General features: G+C 55.3%; 1 protein-coding gene across 1 annotated transcript; it reads right to left on the bottom strand.

The window, feature by feature from the left end:
- Positions 1-2,483: 2,483 nt before the first annotated feature.
- On the bottom strand, positions 2,484-15,171 carry ENH_00025440 (gamma-tubulin complex component 4, putative; the record flags this gene model as incomplete). The annotated part of the gene is made up of 21 exons (XM_013584683.1): positions 2,484-3,537; positions 3,782-3,849; positions 4,108-4,408; positions 4,610-4,704; positions 5,118-5,343; positions 5,540-5,593; positions 5,767-6,021; positions 6,156-6,201; positions 6,669-6,733; positions 7,092-7,135; positions 7,807-7,951; positions 8,340-8,643; positions 8,903-8,998; positions 9,139-9,409; positions 9,704-9,887; positions 10,300-10,426; positions 10,646-11,224; positions 13,481-13,943; positions 14,138-14,296; positions 14,489-14,985; positions 15,039-15,171. The coding sequence occupies 21 exons, from the start codon at positions 15,169-15,171 to the stop codon at positions 2,484-2,486; spliced, it is 5,166 nt and encodes a 1,721-aa protein (XP_013440137.1).
- Between the last annotated feature and the right edge of the window lie 1,568 nt (positions 15,172-16,739).

The raw sequence follows: 16,739 nt of genomic DNA, 5'->3' as shown, positions 1-16,739 counted from the left end.
GGGGGGGGGGAAGGGGGGGCGGGGGCGCAGGCGGCGCCTGCGGCGCGTTCCCGGGGACCCCGCCGACTTGGGAAAGCTGCAGCGGATGCTGCTGCTGCTGCTGCTCCTGCTGCTGCTGCTGCTCTTGCTGCTGCTGCTCCTCTTGCTGCTGCTGCTGCTACTCTTGCTGCTGCTGCTCCTCTTGCTGCTGCTTTGGGCTCTGGAGCTGCTGCTGACGGCGCTGTTGCTGCGGGAGCTTCTGGTTGCAAGGAGACCGAAAAAGCTTCGCTGCTGCTGCTGCTGCTGCTCCGTTCACAATGCTGCTGCTCCTGAGGCTCCTATTGCTGCTGCTGCTGGGCTTGCTGCAGCTGCTCTTCACTGTGCTGCTGCTGCTGCTGCTGCTGCTGCTCTGAAAGAAACGCCCTTTAAGTCGGCACGGAACGGAACCCAGAACGATTGCTGCTGCTGCTGCTGCCGCTATTCTTGCTGCTGCTGCAGCTATCGAAGCCAATGCTGCTGCTGGCCTTGGAGCTGCTGCTGCTGCCTGCTGCTGCTGCTGCTGCTGCTGCAGCAGCAGCAGCGGCAGCAGCCGTTCGCGTCTTCCAGCGGAGACGGGGAACCAGCTAAAGCAAAAGCAGCCTTGGCAGCAGCAGCAGCTCTCGTTGCTGCACTGCTGCTGCTGCTGCTGCTGCTGAGACGGCAGCCACGTGCTCTCGCGAGAACCCCAGGCTAGCAGCAGCAGCAGCTGCTGCTGCAGCTGCTGCTGCAGCAGACTTGCAAGAAGCGACAGGTTTTTCTTAGAGAAAAACTCTCAAGTCAAAGACGCAGAACTTAGGCGCAAGGGTTCAGTCTTCAGGGTCTAGGGTTTAGGGTTTAGGGTTTAGGGTTTAGCTGGGACTGCTCAAGCCAGCGGTCCTGATCCACGGAATTCGGTTTTCTAATTAGTTACTAAAATAGCGCTTTATTAAAAACCTCGCAGAGACCCTGCTGCTGCTGCTGCTGCTGCAGTTGCTGCTGCTTCTGCTGCTGCTGCTGCTGCTGCCGCTCGCGGGGGCCCTGGGCCCCCGGCGGAACGAGACCTCTTGAGCCCCAAAACCCCAAACCCTAAACCCTAAACCCTAAATCCTAAATTATTTACTGAAATTCCAAGCAGTAGAGGCTTGGAAACCCCAAACCCTAAACCCTAAACCCTAGTCGAGGCCTCGTGTGTGCTGCAAGACAGCAGACCGCTGCCGACACCTCCACGCCAAAACCCTAAACCCTAAACCCCGAACCTAAAGCCCTGAAACCTAGGCCCTAAACCCTAAACCCTAAACCCTAAATTCGGGTTTCATCGCTAAAGTCAGGGACCTCCGTCTCAGCACCGCCTCTAAATGTCGCCGTCTGGCGCTAGAGCAGTGAACGCTAAACCCTAAACCCTAACACCAAACCGTAAACCCTAGCCTAAACCCTAAACCCTAGCCTAAACCCTAAACCCTAGCCTAAACCCTAAACCCTCTAGCCTAAACCCTAGCAGAGCCACAAAAGCGCCGCTGCAAACCCTCGGTCAGGAAACAGGGAGGGCGGGAGTTTGCTACTTACCGCTCAACCGCGCAAACCCTAAACCCCAAACCCTAAACCCTAAGCCCCAAACCCTAAACCCTAAACACTAGACCCTAAATGTACCTTGTCTGCCTCTCAGCTTTCTCTGGCCAGCTTTGAGGGTTTAGGCCAGCGCTGAAGCAACTGGGTTAGCAAGGGTTTAGGGTTTACGGTTTAAGAATTGGGGTTTAGGGTTTAGGGTTTAGGGTTTAGGGTTTGGCTAGCGGCCAGTCAATTTCTTTTATTTCTCTTTTCCAGATATCTTTGAGGTTTTATCTCTTCGAAGTTTTTCTCTTTTAATTTCTTTTCATTTTTTCTTTATTTCCTCTTTTATCTTTTTTCGCTCTTCTTTTCTTTCTTTTCTTTTATTTGATTTTGTTTCTTTTATTTGTTTCTTCTTTTCTATTTTTCCTTTTTTCTCTTTTTCTCTTTTCTGTTTTTCTTCATTAACCTTCTTTTTCATCTTCTTCTTCGTCTTTTCATTCTTTTTCCTTTTTAATCTTTTTGTTTCCTTTCTTCTTCATTTCTTTTTTATTTTCTTCTTTTCGTCTTTTTGCTTCTTTTCCAGGAGACCAAAAGAAACAAAAAGGGACCAAAAAAGACAAAACAAAATTAAAAAAAGCAACAGAGACTCAGAGACTTGAAAAGTTAAACAAATCTGAAAAAAGAACAAAGAAATATGAAAGATAATTAAAAAAAAGATTAAAAAAAGATTAGAAAAAAAACTATAAGAAAATAGGGACTTAACCCTTCAAGCTTAAGTCTCAAGGAAGCAAATCTAAAAACCCCAAAAGGCCCTCGAGGCCCACAGGGGCCCCTGTGGGGCCCCCTGTGGGGCCCCTCGGGGGGGCCCCCCGTGGGGGCCCATGTGGGGCCCCTCAGGGGGGCCCCCCGTGGGGGCCCCTGTGGGGCCCCAGAACAAATCAGGGGGCCCCCCTGGCTCCCCCTCTTCTCTCCAGCATTTTCTGTCTGGCCACATTGAGGGCCTCGCGGGCCCTTTCAGCGAGGGCCCTGTACTCTAAAGGGTACTCCGTAGGGGCCCCTCCTGGGGGGCCCCCAGGGTCCCCAGCTAGGGGCCCCCAAGGGGCCCCTCTTGGGGTCCCCCAGGGGCCCCCTGCTGAACATCCCTCGGGGGCCCCTGCTGGGGGCCCCCAGGGGGCCCCTGCTGGGTACCCTTCGGGGGCCCCTGCTGGGTACCCTTCGGGGGCCCCTGTTGGGTACCCTTGGGGGGCCCCTGTTGGGGGCCCCTGGGGGGCCCCTGCGGGGGAAGTTGCGGACGGGTCAACAAAAGGGAAGCCCCTAGGAAGGTAAGGAGGCCTCCTAAGGAAGGCTGGGGGCCCCCCGGAGGGGCCCCCGGGAGGGCCCCCTGGGGGGCCCCCGGGGGCCCCTAGACCCCCCTGAGTGGGGTAGGAGGGGGGCCCCCCTTGCTGCAGCAGTTCAGAAGAAGCCTCTTCAGCAGAATCTGTAGAACGGCAACTGTGCAGCAGCAAATTGTCCTCCTGGGGGGCCCCCATGGGGGCCCCCGAGGCGGCTCGCTCCCTGGGGATGGGGGCCCCCACGCTGGCGCTCCGAGGGGGCCCCCGGGGGCCCCCAGGGGCCCCCCAGTCCGTCCCGTGTCGGGGGCCCCGGGGGGTCAAGCTGCGGGGGGCCCCCAGGATGGCTGCTGCTGCTGCAGTGGGGGCCCCTGCTGCTTCTGCCGTGACCAGGCGCTGCTGACTCTGCTGCTGCTGCTGCTGCTGCTGCTGCTGCTGCTGCTGCTGCGCACTTTCAAGGGGCCCCCGGGCACTGCCCCGCGGGGTTGGGGGGCCCCTGTAGGGGGCCCCCCTTGGGGTTGGGGGGCCCCCCAGGGTCAACTGAGATAAGAAATCATTGAAGTCAAGGGGCAGCGCAAGGGCCCCCAGCTGCGCGTGGGGGGCCCCCTGCTTGAGGGCGCACATTTCTGTGTAGACCTGAGATATATGTTCTCTTATTTCCTTCCTAAGCAGCAGCAGCAGCAGCAGCAGCAGCAGCAGCCGAAGCAGCATTAGCAGCAGCAGCAGCAGCATCAGCAGCAGCAGCAAACACAAGGGCCTCCTCTGCAGTCCTCTTGCGTGCGCCAACCTCAGAAAGGTGCCGCTGCAGTAATCACTCCTGCTCTTGCTGCTGCTGCTGCTGCTGCTGCTGTTATAATAGCAGCAGCAGCAGCAGCAGCAGCAGCAGCAGCAAAAGGATCCTTCCTCACCGTGTAGTCGAAAGCGCTTCTGCTAGGAAGGACCACTGGGGGCCCTCGAGGGAGCCCAAGATAACCACCTGCAGCAAACCCGAGCCACAGGGCACTAAACCCTAAACCCTAAACCCTAAACCCTAAACCTCAAAACCCTAAGCCCTAAACCGTTAAGCTCGTAAGCCTAAGGCCCAAACCCTAGACGCTTGGCCGTAGGGCACCCCTACCCCATTAGCACGGAACCTCCCCGATCGAACCCTAAACCCTAAACCCTAAACCCTAAACCCTAAACCCTAAACCCTAAACCCTAGCCCTTGCAGCACAGCCCCAAAATCATAGCTTACTTGCTCTGGCTCCTGCTGCCCCTTTCTGGGGGTTTCGCTAGGGGAGCCCCCCGAAAGGGTTTCCCTGAGGGCCCCCTGGGGGCCCCCCCTGGGGGCCCCCCCCGAAAGGGTTTCCCTGAGGGCCCCCTGGGGGCCCCCCCTGGGGGCCCCCAGGGGGGCCCCCCCGGGGGCCCCCCGGGGGGCCCCCAGGGGCCCCTGCGGGACACGCGTGGCAAAGGCCCCCAACTCTACAAGGCGGCGGCCAGCAGTGAGAAGCCTCATGAGGGGCCGCAGAAGAGAAGAGACGCGCAGCCAGCACTTTCTGAGGCGCAAACCCTAAACCCTAAACCCTAAACCCTAGACCCTAAACCCTAAACCCTCGACTGTGGGCGCCGGCGCTGCAGCAAGGCAAGAGGGTGGGCTTAGAGGCGCTCAGGGATCTGTGCAAAAGAGAGTAGGAGCTGCTACACCAAGAAGGCAAGCCCAAGGGTTTAGGGTTTAGGGTTTAGGGTTTAGGGTTTACGAGGCAAGCTGCGTAAGGAAGTTGTCGTGGACAAGACGAATCTCTTCAAAGTCTCTCCGCCCCCTCGCCGCTTCTTCCACCTCACTGAACGCCGGCTGTGCCCACAAAATCAAACCCTAAACCCTAAACCCTAAACCCTAAACCCTAAACCCTAAACCCTAAACCCTAATGCTACAGAGGAGCCTGCCCGCCTCAGGCAGAGCCTTGCAGCCCCAAGGGGGGCCCACAGCCACCGCAGGGGGCCCCTCAGGGGCCCCTTTATGCTCTCAATGGGGCCCCTAGGGGGCCCCCCAATGCTGCATGGGGGGCCCCCACAACTCCAGAAAGCATTTGCAATTCCCCTTACACCCATATAGGGGCCCCCTGGGGGCCCCCTAAGCCCTGGAGGGCCCCCAGGGGCTTACAGGGGCCCCCAGGGCTCCTGGGGGGCCCCCCAGGGGCCCCTGGGCTGCTGGGGGCCCCCCGGGGCCCCTGGGGGCCTCACGGGGCCCCAGGGCTTTGAACTTACATCAATTGCGTAATATTGAAAATAAGCAAAAATGTTGGAGACATAAAAGTCCAGCTCTGCGCGGGCTGCCCAAAAATGCCGCGAGACCATCTGGGGGCCCCCGAGGGGGCCCCCGAGGGGGCCCCCGGGGGGCCCCCTGGGGCCCCCGGGGGGCCCCTGGAGGGGCCCCTGGGGGCCCCCAGGGGGACCCCCGCTAAAGGCAATTCGAGGGCTTCTAGAATAGACCCTGAGGGGACAAAAGTGACAAAAAGGAAGGAGAAGAGTTGCAGCTGAAAGGAAATAAAATAAAAGAAGACAAAGAAATAAATAAAGAAACAAAGCAACACGAGCAGCAGCAGGAGCAGCGCAGGCCCACGCAGCAGCAGCAGCAGCAGCAGCAGCAAAAGCGGCAGCAGCAGTAGCAGCAGCAGTTGCTCGCCCACTTTCTCAGGAGGCAGCTGCGCAGCCATAGCTGCTGCAGGTCAACTTGTAGAGACCTGCAGAGCAGCAGCAGCAGCAGCAGCAGCAGCAGCAACAGCAGCAGGAACTGCAGCAAGCGGGGCGCCATGCAGCCCGTCGGCCAGCTTTTCCTCCAGCGAATATAGCCGCATAGGGGAAAAGGGAAATTTAGGGTTTAGGGTTTAGGGTTTAGGGTTTAGGGTTTGGGTACCGCAGCTGCAGCAGCAAAGAAAATAAAGCATTGTAAGTTTCTACAGAACTCTCGTGCAGCAGCAGCGGGAGGGGCCAGGGGGCCCCCTTAGGGTCAAGCTGCAGCCGGGCGACGAGGGCCCTGGGGGCCCCTGCGTGGGGCCCCTCTGCTGAGTTTATTGGCAGCTGCTGCTGCTGCTGCTGCTGCTGCAGCAGCCCTCGCAGCTGCAGCGGCGGCGGCTGCGACTCGTGGTACCAGCGGCGTACGCGGATACACCTGAACAGCAGCAGCAGCAGCACAAGCAGCCGTCTGCGTCAGCAGCAGCAGCAGCAGCAACGGAAGCAGCAGCAGTAGCAGCAGAAGCAGCAGCAGCAGCAGCAGCAGAAGCAGCAGCAGCTGCTGCCCCTCACCAGTCAGTCGACTCGAACGTGGGGGGGACCACCGTGGCGCATGGCCCTGAGGTACATCAAGCAGCAGCAGCAGCAGCAGCAGCAACAGCAACATCAGCAGCAGCAAGCCTGGCAGCATCTGCTGCAGCAACAGACTAGCCGGAGCAGCAGGCGCAGCAGCAAATTTCGCGCCAAGAGCAGATACAGCGACAGCAGCAGCAGCAGCAGCGGAATCTAAAGCAGCAGCAGCAGCAGGCCTAGGAGCCGCAGCAGCAGCACTAAGAAAATCAGCAGCAGAAACACATTTTCCTCGGCAGCAGCAAAGCGTCCGCTGCACCAGCGCCAGCAGCAGACAACCGTCAGCAGCAGCAGCAGCAGCAGCAACAGTGACTTCGGCAGCAGCAGCAACAGTGACATCGGCAGCAGCAGCAACAGTGACATCGGCAGCACCAGCAACAGCAGAAGCAGCAACACCAGTAGCAGCAACAGCAGCAGCAGCAGCAGCAGCAGCAGCAGCAGCAGCAGCAAAGGCACCTTGTGGGGGGGCGTCTCGGCGCTGCAGCTGCCGGTGCTGGTACTTCAGAGGAACTGAAAAAAGGCTGCAGGCAGCAAATTTAAGCAGCAGCAAAAACAAAAAAACAATTTAATAAAACAAATTAAATAAATAATCTTTTAGAATGAAACAGAAGAGAAGTCTTTCCTCAGGTTCAAACTCAAATAGGCAAACGAGCAGCAGCAGCAGCAGCAGCAGCAGCAGCAGCAGCAGTACAGCTGTGCAGAGAGACCAGCTGAAAGGTCTTGGGGCTGCAGCAGAAAATTCTTCTTAGGGGAACCCCACAGCAGCAGCAGCAGCAAAAGCAAAAGCAGCAGCACAAGCAGCAGAAAATGCGGCAGCAAACTAGCCGCAGCAGCAGCTGCAGCAGCTGCAGCAGCAGCAGCAGCAGCAGCAAGTCGCACCCCACATAGGCGGCGCCGAGTCTGAGGGAGATGAGGCTGCTGAGCTGCAGACAAAAGAGAAGAGCAGCAGCAGCAGCAGCAGCAGCAGCAGCAGCAGCAGCAGCAGCAGCAAATCAGACCAGCAAATGGCAGCAAACAAATAAAAGTAGCCATTCCTTTTATTTTTATAAACCCAACAGTGAAGCAATTAATGAACAAATAAATTAATAATAATAATGAAATGGACTGCAGCAGCAAAGAGGCCCCAATGCGGTAACGGAGGGGCCCCCTAGGGGCCCCCACCAGGGGCCCCCCAAGAAGGGGGCCCCCAAGAAAGGGGCCCCCAAGAAGGGGGCCCCCAAGAAGGGGGCCCCCAAGAAAGGGGCCCCCAAGAAGGGGGCCTTCAAGGTGCATAAGAAGTAACGAATCGCCTGCAAAAGGCCCCTCGTGTGAGGGTTCCAAGGGGCCCCCCAGCGGCCCCCCAGGGGCCCCCAAGGGGCCCCCAAGGGGCCCCCAAGGAGCCCCCAAGGGCCCCTAAGGGGCCCCCCAGGGGCATCGGCGAGCCTGCACGGGGGCCCCAAAGGGCCTCTGGGGGCCCCCGAAGGTCCCTGAGGGCCCCCGGGGGCCCCTGAGGGTCTCTGGAGGCCCCTAGGGGGTCCTGGGGGCCCCTGAGGGCCCCCGGGGGCCCCTAGGGGCCCCTGGGGGCCCCTGCAGTTGGTATTAATGTCAGTCTCACTTCAAAGCCTGATATATCCAGCAGCGGCGGGGGCCCTGCGGAGCCCCTGAGGGCCCCCGAGAGCTGCCGCTGCTTCTGCTGCTGCTGCTGGGGGCCCCTTGCTGCTGTTACCCTCAGGCGCTCCCTCTCTAGGGAGAAGTCCACGCTGCAGCAGACAAAGCCAGGCCACAAGAGCCTTAATCTGCTGCTGCTGCTGCTGCAGCTGCAGCAGAAAAGAGGCAGAAGCAGCAACAGCAGGAACGAGAAACAGCAGCCCCAGCAGCAGCACAAGAAACGGCAGCAGCAGCAGCAGCAGCACCAAACACCAGTAGCAAGAGGCCTCCGCCCCAACCCCAGCGCCTACAGAGCAGCAGCAGCAGCAGCAGCAGCAGCAGCAGCAACAGCAGCAGCAGCATCAAGAAGCACCCACTCCAAGCCCAGCAGCCGCAGAACAGCAGCATCAAAGCAGCAGTGGTAGCCCCCGCACCAACAGCAGCAGCAGCAGCAGCAGCAGCAGCAGCAACAGCAGCAGCAGCAGCAGCAGCCCTGCGCACTCAATGTGCACTTCTTGCGTCTCAAGAGATGAGTCTAAAGGCCAACTTATGAGGCCCCGCCGCAGCAGCAAAGCAGGCGGGGGCAGCAGGGTTTGCTGGGGGGCCCCCAAGGGGGCCCCCGGGGGGCCCCCCTCTTGTGGGTGCGGGTGCCGCTGCAGAGCCCACGGATGGGCCGGCAGCTGCAGCAGCGGCTGCTGCTGCTGCTGCTGCTGCTGCTGCAGCGCGGAGACAAAAGAAGCAGCAGAACTCTGTGGGGTCTCCTTCAGCAGTCCCCGCTCAAAGTGGCAGGCGAGGGCCCCTGCACCTGTCAAGAAACCAGGCAGCCCGAGCAGCAGCAGCAGCAGCAGCAGCAGCAACAGCAAAATTAGCTGCAGCAGCTGCAGCGCCAGCAACACCGCTGGGGACAAATCAAATGTGCGCAACAACTGCCCATCGCCGCCAAAACGTGCAGCAGCAGCAGCAACACCGGCAGCAGCAGCAGAAGTACCAAAAGCATAAACGGCAGCAGCAGCAGCAGCAGCAGCAGTAGCAGCAGCAGCAACAGCAGCAGCAGCAGCAGCTACCTATAAGGAGGTCTGCTTCGACAGCCAAATGGGGCCCCGATTGTCCGTCAGGGTTAGGGATTGTGCCCAGCCGGAATTCCAAAGCCACGCAGTCACCTGCACACCAAACCCTAAACCCTAAACCCTAAAGCGTCTTCTTCCTACACCTCCGTGCTTCGATGGGCTTCCCCAGTGTCGGAATAATGAGGGCGTAGCAACAAGGGTTTAGGGTTTAGGGTTTAGGGTTTAGGGTTTACCTAGCGAGGGCCAGAAAAAGTCACAGGGGCCCCCCGCGCACTGCAAAGGGTTTCGATTTTGGGGGGCCCTCATCAAGGGGGCCTCTTTTAAGGAGATGGGGGCCCTATTGCTCTGCAGCACGAGGGCCACGCATGCCCCTACGCCTATTGGGGGCCCCCCCGGGGGCCCCCCCGGAGGCCCCCCAGGGGGCCCCCCGGGGGGCCCCCCGGGGGCCCCGGGGGCCCCCCAGGGGCCCCCTCCAGGGGCCTCCAGGCGCAGCTGGAACCCGTGCTGCAGCAGCAGCGCAGCAGCAAACGCAGAGGGGCCTTAAGTGCATCAAAATGGAATTAATTAAAATACAAAAAGGTACTTTTTTGTAACTAATTTGGGTATTTAAACTACAATTGCATTATATGCAGAATTCACGTAAAGTATAAATAAAGAGGCTGCATGCATGCGCAGCAAATGCATGCAAACATGCAAAATGCACATTTTCATCAGCTCTAAAGAAGTCAAAAAAAGGAAAAGAATTAAATTTAAAAAGCAAAAAAGAAAAAGATTAAAAATAAATCTTTTTGTCTTCACCTTGAAGCCGTGCCGCACTAGCTGCCTCTCAGGGTGCAGCGCAGCGCCTAGAGGGCACTGGGGGGCCCCTGGGGGCCCCCCGGGGGCCCCTGAGGCCCCCTGAGGGGCCCCCGGGGCCCCTGGGGGGCCCCTGGGGCCCCCCGAAACCGAAGGGTGCCGGAATACTATTTCTCCGTCCTCCAGCCTGCGGGCAAACCCTCAGCCCAAACCGTAAACCCTAAACCCTAAACCCTAAACCCTAAACCCTTTCCCCCTCCCCACAAACAGTTCAACTGCGGTGGGCCCCAACGGTAGTTCTTGCTGCTGTCTGAAGACGCTGCAGCGCGCAGCAAGCCCAGTGCTAGCAGCAGCAGCAGCAGCAGCAGCAGCAGCAGCACAAGCAACAGCGGCAGCAGCACAAGCAACAGCAGCAGCAGCACAAGCAGCAGCAGCAACAGCACACGCAGCAGCAACAGCAGCAGCAGCAGCAGCAAAAGCAGCAACAGCAGCAGCACCTAGCCTTTCCTCTGAATACAAGGTCAGACTCCTGTAGAGGTTTGCCCCGAATCAGACTGAGAGGGGGGCCCCCCGAGGCCCCGGGGGCCCCCAGCGCAAACCCTAGGCACTGCAGCGTGGGCTCAAGGAGGGGCCCCCAAGGGGCCCCCACCCCAAAGGCTGCGCCCCACACAGAGGCCCCGGGGGCCCCCTGGGGGTTCACCGGCATCAGCGCCTTTTGGATTTCACCTGCAGAAAGATGCAGCAAACATAAATATATATATTTGGGACTGTTGGGGGCCCCTTGGGGCCCCCTTGGGGGCCCCTTTGGGGGCCCCTTGGGGGCCCCTTTGGGGGCCCCTTGGAGGCCCCTTTCAGGGCTTTCTTGGGGGCCCCTCTGGGGCCCCCTGGAGGTCCCTTCGGAGCCCCTAGGGGCTAATGGGGCTGCAGCAAAATGCAGCTTCTCACCTTGAGCATTACTTTGCTGCTGCTTCTGCGGTGTCTGATGGGCTTGGGCCCCCCCTCGTGCTGCTGCTGCTGCTGCTGCTGCTGTTGCTGCAGTTGCTGCAGTTGCTGCAGTTGCTGCAGTGGCTGGAGCACTTTCAGGGCTTTCTTGGGGGCCCCTCTGGGGCCCCCTGGAGGTCCCTTCGGAGCCCCTAGGGGCTAATGGGGCTGCAGCAAAATGCAGCTTCTCACCTTGAGCATTACTTTGCTGCTGCTTCTGCGGTGTCTGATGGGCTTGGGCCCCCCCTCGTGCTGCTGCTGCTGCTGCTGCTGCTGTTGCTGCAGTTGCTGCAGTTGCTGCAGTTGCTGCAGTGGCTGGAGCAGCAGCAGCATCAGCATAAGTCGGGTTTGCCTGCGCTGCTGCTGCAGCCCAAAGGCTCCGGACGCGAAGTGTCAAGGGGCCCCCTGGGGGGCCCCCCGGGGGGCCCCCCGGGGGCCCCCCAGGGGGGCCCCCCAGGGGGCCCCCAAAGTGAACCCTTTCCTCGTCCCAGGGGCCCCCCAAGAATCGACGGCTGCCTTCTAAAAGAAAGGTGAAGAATAGACCTACAGCAGCAAACCCTAAACCCTAAACCCTAAACCCTAAACCCTAAACCCTAAACCCTAAACCCTAAACCCTAGTTTCTGCATTCCGAGGCCATTACAAAGATTAATGAATACGGAAGTATTTGAAAAAGCAAAAGAAAGGAAAATAAGAAGAGATAAGAGAAGAGATGGAAGTAAAGATAAATGATAAAATGAAAGAAGTGGATAAGAAGCAAATCAATAAATAAATGGATAAAATAAAAGAAATGAATAATTGAAAAAACATTTGTGGGCCAAAAAAATAAAAGGAGTTTAAATGAATAAAGATATAAATAAAAATAAGTCAATTTTTAGTTTCAAAAAGTCAATTTGATAAATGAAAACATGGTAAATGCCAGCTAAAAAAGAAAAGAATATAAATAAATAAATGAGCAAATAAAAATAAATAAATAAAATTAATTACACAAAAATGAATTGATCAAAAATCATTACTTGAAAACTGGATTGAAAAATGAATCAGATAATAAACTCATGAATAAATGAAGCTTTATTTATTTATTTATTTATTTGTTCCTTGGTTTACCATTTCTTTGTTTATTGTTTTTATTTATTTTATTATTTGCTTCGCTTTATTTCCCATTAGTTCTTTTTTTCATTTTTCATTTATTTTGCTTAGTTGTCTTTTCGCTTATTTAATTGTCTCAACTTAATTCTTTTTATTCACTTTATTTATTTATTTATGCAAATAAGGAGGAAAAAGGAAAAAATGAATAGAAGAACAAAGTAAATAAATAAATAAATAAATAAATAAATAAATAAATAAAGTGAATAAAAAGAATTAAGTTGAGACAATTAAATAAGCGAAAAGACAACTAAACAAAATAAATGAAAAATGAAAAAAAGAACTAATGGGAAATAAAGCGAAACAAATAATAAAATAAATAAAAACAATAAACAAAGAAATGGTAAACCAAGGAACAAATAAATAAATAAATAAATAATATACAATTACACAGGTAATTAATCAATTCATTAAATTAGTTATTTATCTATTTGTGTATTTATATATCTGTAATCTATCTATTTATTCTTTTATCTTTTTATTGTTTGTTCATTTGTTTGTTTACCTATTTATTTATTTATTTATTTATTTATTTGTTTATTTATTTATTTGGTTATTATGTATTTATCTGTTCATTTATGTATTTATTTATTTTTTATGTATTTTATTTATTTATTTATTTATTCATTTATGTGTTTATTTATTTATTTATTTATTTATTTATTTATTTATTATTTGTTACTTATTCATTTATTTATTTGTTATTTATTTATTTATTTATTTATTTATTTATTTATTCATTTATTTATTATTTATTATTTGTTTTTTATTCGTTCATTTATCTATTTATTTGTTGTTTATTTAATTATTTATTCATTTATTTATTTATTTATTTATTTATTTATTTATTATCTAATTTCTTGCCTTGGCCCAAAAGATAAAAGTCCCTCACGGTGTCTAGACACCCGAAGAGGCCGCCCTCTGCCAGGGAGGCCCAGAGGAGTCTTGAGACCTTCAAATAAAAACAAAATAAATAAATAAATAAATAAATAAATAAATAAATTTATAATTAATTAATTAATTAATTATAATTTAAATAAATGAATAAAAAGGGGGAATAAATGGAAGAGGAGTAAACAGAAAACACTCAAGGCGGTGGGTGAAGAAACGATTCAATAAATAATCCAAAAGCAAAAACCCTAAACCCTAAACCCTAAACCCTAAACCCTAAACCCCAAACTTTAAGTCCTTAGCCCCAACCCATAAAAGGACAGAAGAAAGCACCCAAACAAGCGGAAGAAGCAGCGCCTGCTCGAATGGGGGTGGTTAGGGTTTAGGGTTTAGGGTTTAGGGTTTAGGGTTTAGGGTTTAGGGTTTAGGGTTTAGGTACGATGGCACGCAGCGCCTTGAGGCAGGGCAAGATGACAGCTGCGGGAGAAGACGGGTGGGAAAAGGCCTTGCGCTGCAGAACTCCAAAACCCCAAACCCTAAACCCTAAACCCTAAACCCTAAACCCTAAACCCTAAGGCGTAGGCCCTATCTTTCAAGCCCTAGCCCCAGCCCAACTCGCGCTGGAAGGAAGGCAGCTGCTGTCGGGGGTTTAGGGTTTAGTGTTTAGGGTTTGGGAGCTCGAAAGAAGTCGGGAATTAAAAATCAAAAAACAAAAAATGAATTATTTTTTTGCTGCTCCAAACCCACCATCTGGCCAGCTAGACTCTCCACTTGCTGCTGCTGCTGCTGCCCCCACTTGCCCCCCCTGCGCAGCACGCGGACGGCTTTGCCCACGAACAGCACGACCCCTGCTGCTGCTGCTGCTGCTGCTGCTGCTGCTGCGCCTGCGCGCGCCTCTGCTGCTGCTGCTGCTGCAGCAGGGGCCCCCATGCTGCAGAAGCAGCAAAGGGGGGCCCCCCTAACAGATACTTGAAATAATCTTCCCCACTCAAACTGCAGAGCTTCCAAAGAAAGGGCCTCCCCAAGGTCTTCTGTCTCCAGGGGGGCCCCCAGGTTGGGGGGCCCCCCGGGGGCCCCCGGGGGCCCCCCGGGGGGGCCCCCCCCGGGGGCCCCCGAGGGACGAAAAGGGCACTGGGGGCCCCCCGGGGGGCCCCCCACGGAACGCCTCACAATAAAGAACCCCCCGTAAGGGTCCAGCAGCTGGCCCGACAGCAGCCACGAAGACAGCTGCAGCAGCAGCAGCAGCAGCAGCAGCAGCAGCAGCAGGTCGGCGGGGGTGACGCGAGAAGCCAGCGCAGCAGCAGCAAAGCAGCAGCGCCTGCAGCAGCAGCAGCACAGCGGCCGCAGCAGCGCCGCCCTGCATCCGCAGAAACCGCAGCAGCAGCAGCAGCAGCAGCAGCAGCAGCAGCAGCAGCGGGTACCTGGAAAGTGAAGACTGCTGCGCATGCACGGATGAGGTGTACGTACACCCCGCGGGCCAAAGGGTCTCCGCTGCTGCTGCCCCTCCAAAGGAAGTCCATTAAAACCCCACAAGGCAAGGGGGCCCCCGCAGCAGCAGCAGACAAAGCCATTCCCCACGCCTGCACCAAACCCTAAACCCTAAACCCTAAACCCTAAACCCTAAACCCTAAACCCTAAACCCTTGGGGCGCCCGGGGCGCGGCGGGGGGCGTAGCCCCAGCCCAGGCGCTGGCTGCTGCTCGCGAGGGTGGGTCGTCTCTGGAGGCCTAGGGTTTAGGGTTTAGGGTTTAGGGTTTAGGGTTTAGGGTTTACTTGGGACAAGATTTGCCTGAGAACGCGCAGTTTGTGGGGCTGGTCTTTGAGGGCCAGGGAAAGTGCAGCAAGAGGGGTTTGCTGCTGCTGCAGCAGCTCATCTTCAGCAGCAACTAAAGCTGCCAAATAATCTTCACAAAGTTCCCGCGAGGCCCTAGCCAGTGCTGCAGTGTAGAGCCCCCCTGCTGCTGCTGCTGCTGCTGCTGCTGCTGCTGCTGCTGCTGCTGGGGGAGGTGAAGAGGAAGCTGCTGCTGCTGCTGCTGCTGCTGCTGCTGCGCGGGCGGGCCCGGGGAAAGCGCCCCCAGCAGCAAGCCTGGCTGCGTTTCCCTTGGGGGCCCCTGGGGGGGGCCCCCAGGGGGCCCCTGGGGGGGGCCCCCAGGGGGCCCCCCCCTGCTGCAGCAGCGGCTGCGTTGCTGCTTCTGCTGCAGCAATGAACTCCCGAATCAGCAGCAAATCGTACCCTGGGGCTGCTGCTCTTTCTAGGGCCTCTCTTTCCCCTTCACTAAACCCTTTCAACTTCGGATTTAGCCGAAAGCCCCCCCCTCCCGACACCAGAGGGCGCAGGGGGCCCCCCAGGGGCCCCCCTCCCCCACAGAAGGGGCCTCGGGGGGCCCCAGGTCTTCGTAACGCACGAAGACGTCCCCAGGAAAGCCCGCGAGGGCCATCAAGAGGTCGTGCAGCATTTGGGGGAGTTGAGGTGTACAGACACCGGAAATGAGGTGTACAGACACCTGAAAAGGGTGCGCAGGGGGCCCCCGGCCAGCCAGGGGCCCCCAGAATGCCTCACTTTATTATTAAACTGTTTTTATTTCATTTTAAACTCTTTTTGGAGTTTTTTGGCCCTCAAATAGCATCTGCAGGGCCCCCTGGGGGGCCCCCCTCTGGGGGCCCCGTCTGGGGCCCCCAGCAAGCACTCCTGCTGGGGGCCCCCTGTACCCCCTCCTTTCAGCTCATTTGTTCTCTTTTATGATTTATATTAATTAATTAATTAATTAATTAAAATTTAAAAGGCTTTTAAGGAGTTATTTAATTGAAAATGGCAAAGGCGAGAGCAAAAGAAGCAGCAGCAAATAATTCCCCAAGACACCCGCAGCCGAAATAGAGGCTCTCAGCTGCAGCAACAGCTGCTGCTGCTGCAGTACATTTTGCTGCAGCTGCTGCAGCCGTGCTGCAGCAGCAGCAGCAGCTGCTGCAGCTGCTGCTGCGCGTGCATAAGGGTCCCCTTTATCTCCTTTTTTCTTTTTCATTATCTCCTTTTTGCTTCTTCCATCTCCTTTTATTATTTTCAATTTATTTTTCTCTTTTAATTAATTTTGTATTTTCTTTTTTGCTTCCAACTTCTCTTTTTTTCTCTTTTTAAATCTCCTTTTGCTTCCCTTTTCTTTTTATTTTATTCTTATTTCTTTTAGTCTTTCATTTTCTCCTTAAAGCCTCACAAAGCCCAAGACCACTGGTCTAGACCACTGGACCACTGGGGCCCCCGGGGCCCCAGGGGGCCCCACGGGGCCCCACGGGGCCCCAAGGGGCCCCAGGGGTCCCCAGGGGGCCTCAGAGGGCCCCAGAGGGCCCTACGGGGCCCCAGGGGGCCCCCAGGGGCCCCCAATGGCCCCCAGAAGTGGTTAATTTATATTTATTTTGTTTGTTGAATTAGTGAAATAGTTCAAATAAGTTGTATTTGTAAACTTCAATTGATTCTGATGCAATTCCAGAAAAAGTCATCTTTAACTTCGAGACCATGGGGCCCTCATGGTCCTTTCCAGTTCGCCTGCAGGGGCCCCCTCTAGGCCTTTTATTGGGGGCCCTAGGGGCCCCCTTTAGACCTTCTTTTGGGTACTAGGGGGCCCCCCAGCCCTTTATAGTGTGCCTCGGGGGCCCCCCAAGTCCTTTTGGTTGGCCCTCAAAGGCCTGAGGGGCCCCCCAGCTTCTGGGGCGTCTTGGGGCCCCTGGGGGCCCCCAGGGGCCCCTCTTGCTAATAGGGGCCCCCATACCTTGTAGGGGCCCCCACTGCCTCTGGGGGCCCCCAAAGCCCCTAGGGGCCCCCATAGTCTCTAGGGGCCCCTATTGCCTCTAGGGGCCCCCATAGACCCTAGGGGCCCCCAGGGGCCCTCACAGCCCGTAGGGGCCCCCCCTTGCCGCTGCTGCTCCTGGGGGCCCCTCTGTGGGCCTTTTGGTCTTTGGAACGTTTCAGAGAGTTCTTGAGAAGCTGCAGATTTAAAAGTGAAAACAATTTTAGATATTAAGCAGCTACCAC

The sequence above is a fragment of the Eimeria necatrix genome, genomic scaffold, assembly GCF_000499385.1.
Source record: "Eimeria necatrix Houghton genomic scaffold, Enh_scaff194, whole genome shotgun sequence".
NCBI classification, from domain to species: Eukaryota; Apicomplexa; class Conoidasida; order Eucoccidiorida; family Eimeriidae; genus Eimeria; species Eimeria necatrix.
This window is presented reverse-complemented; position numbering and strand designations above follow the sequence as displayed.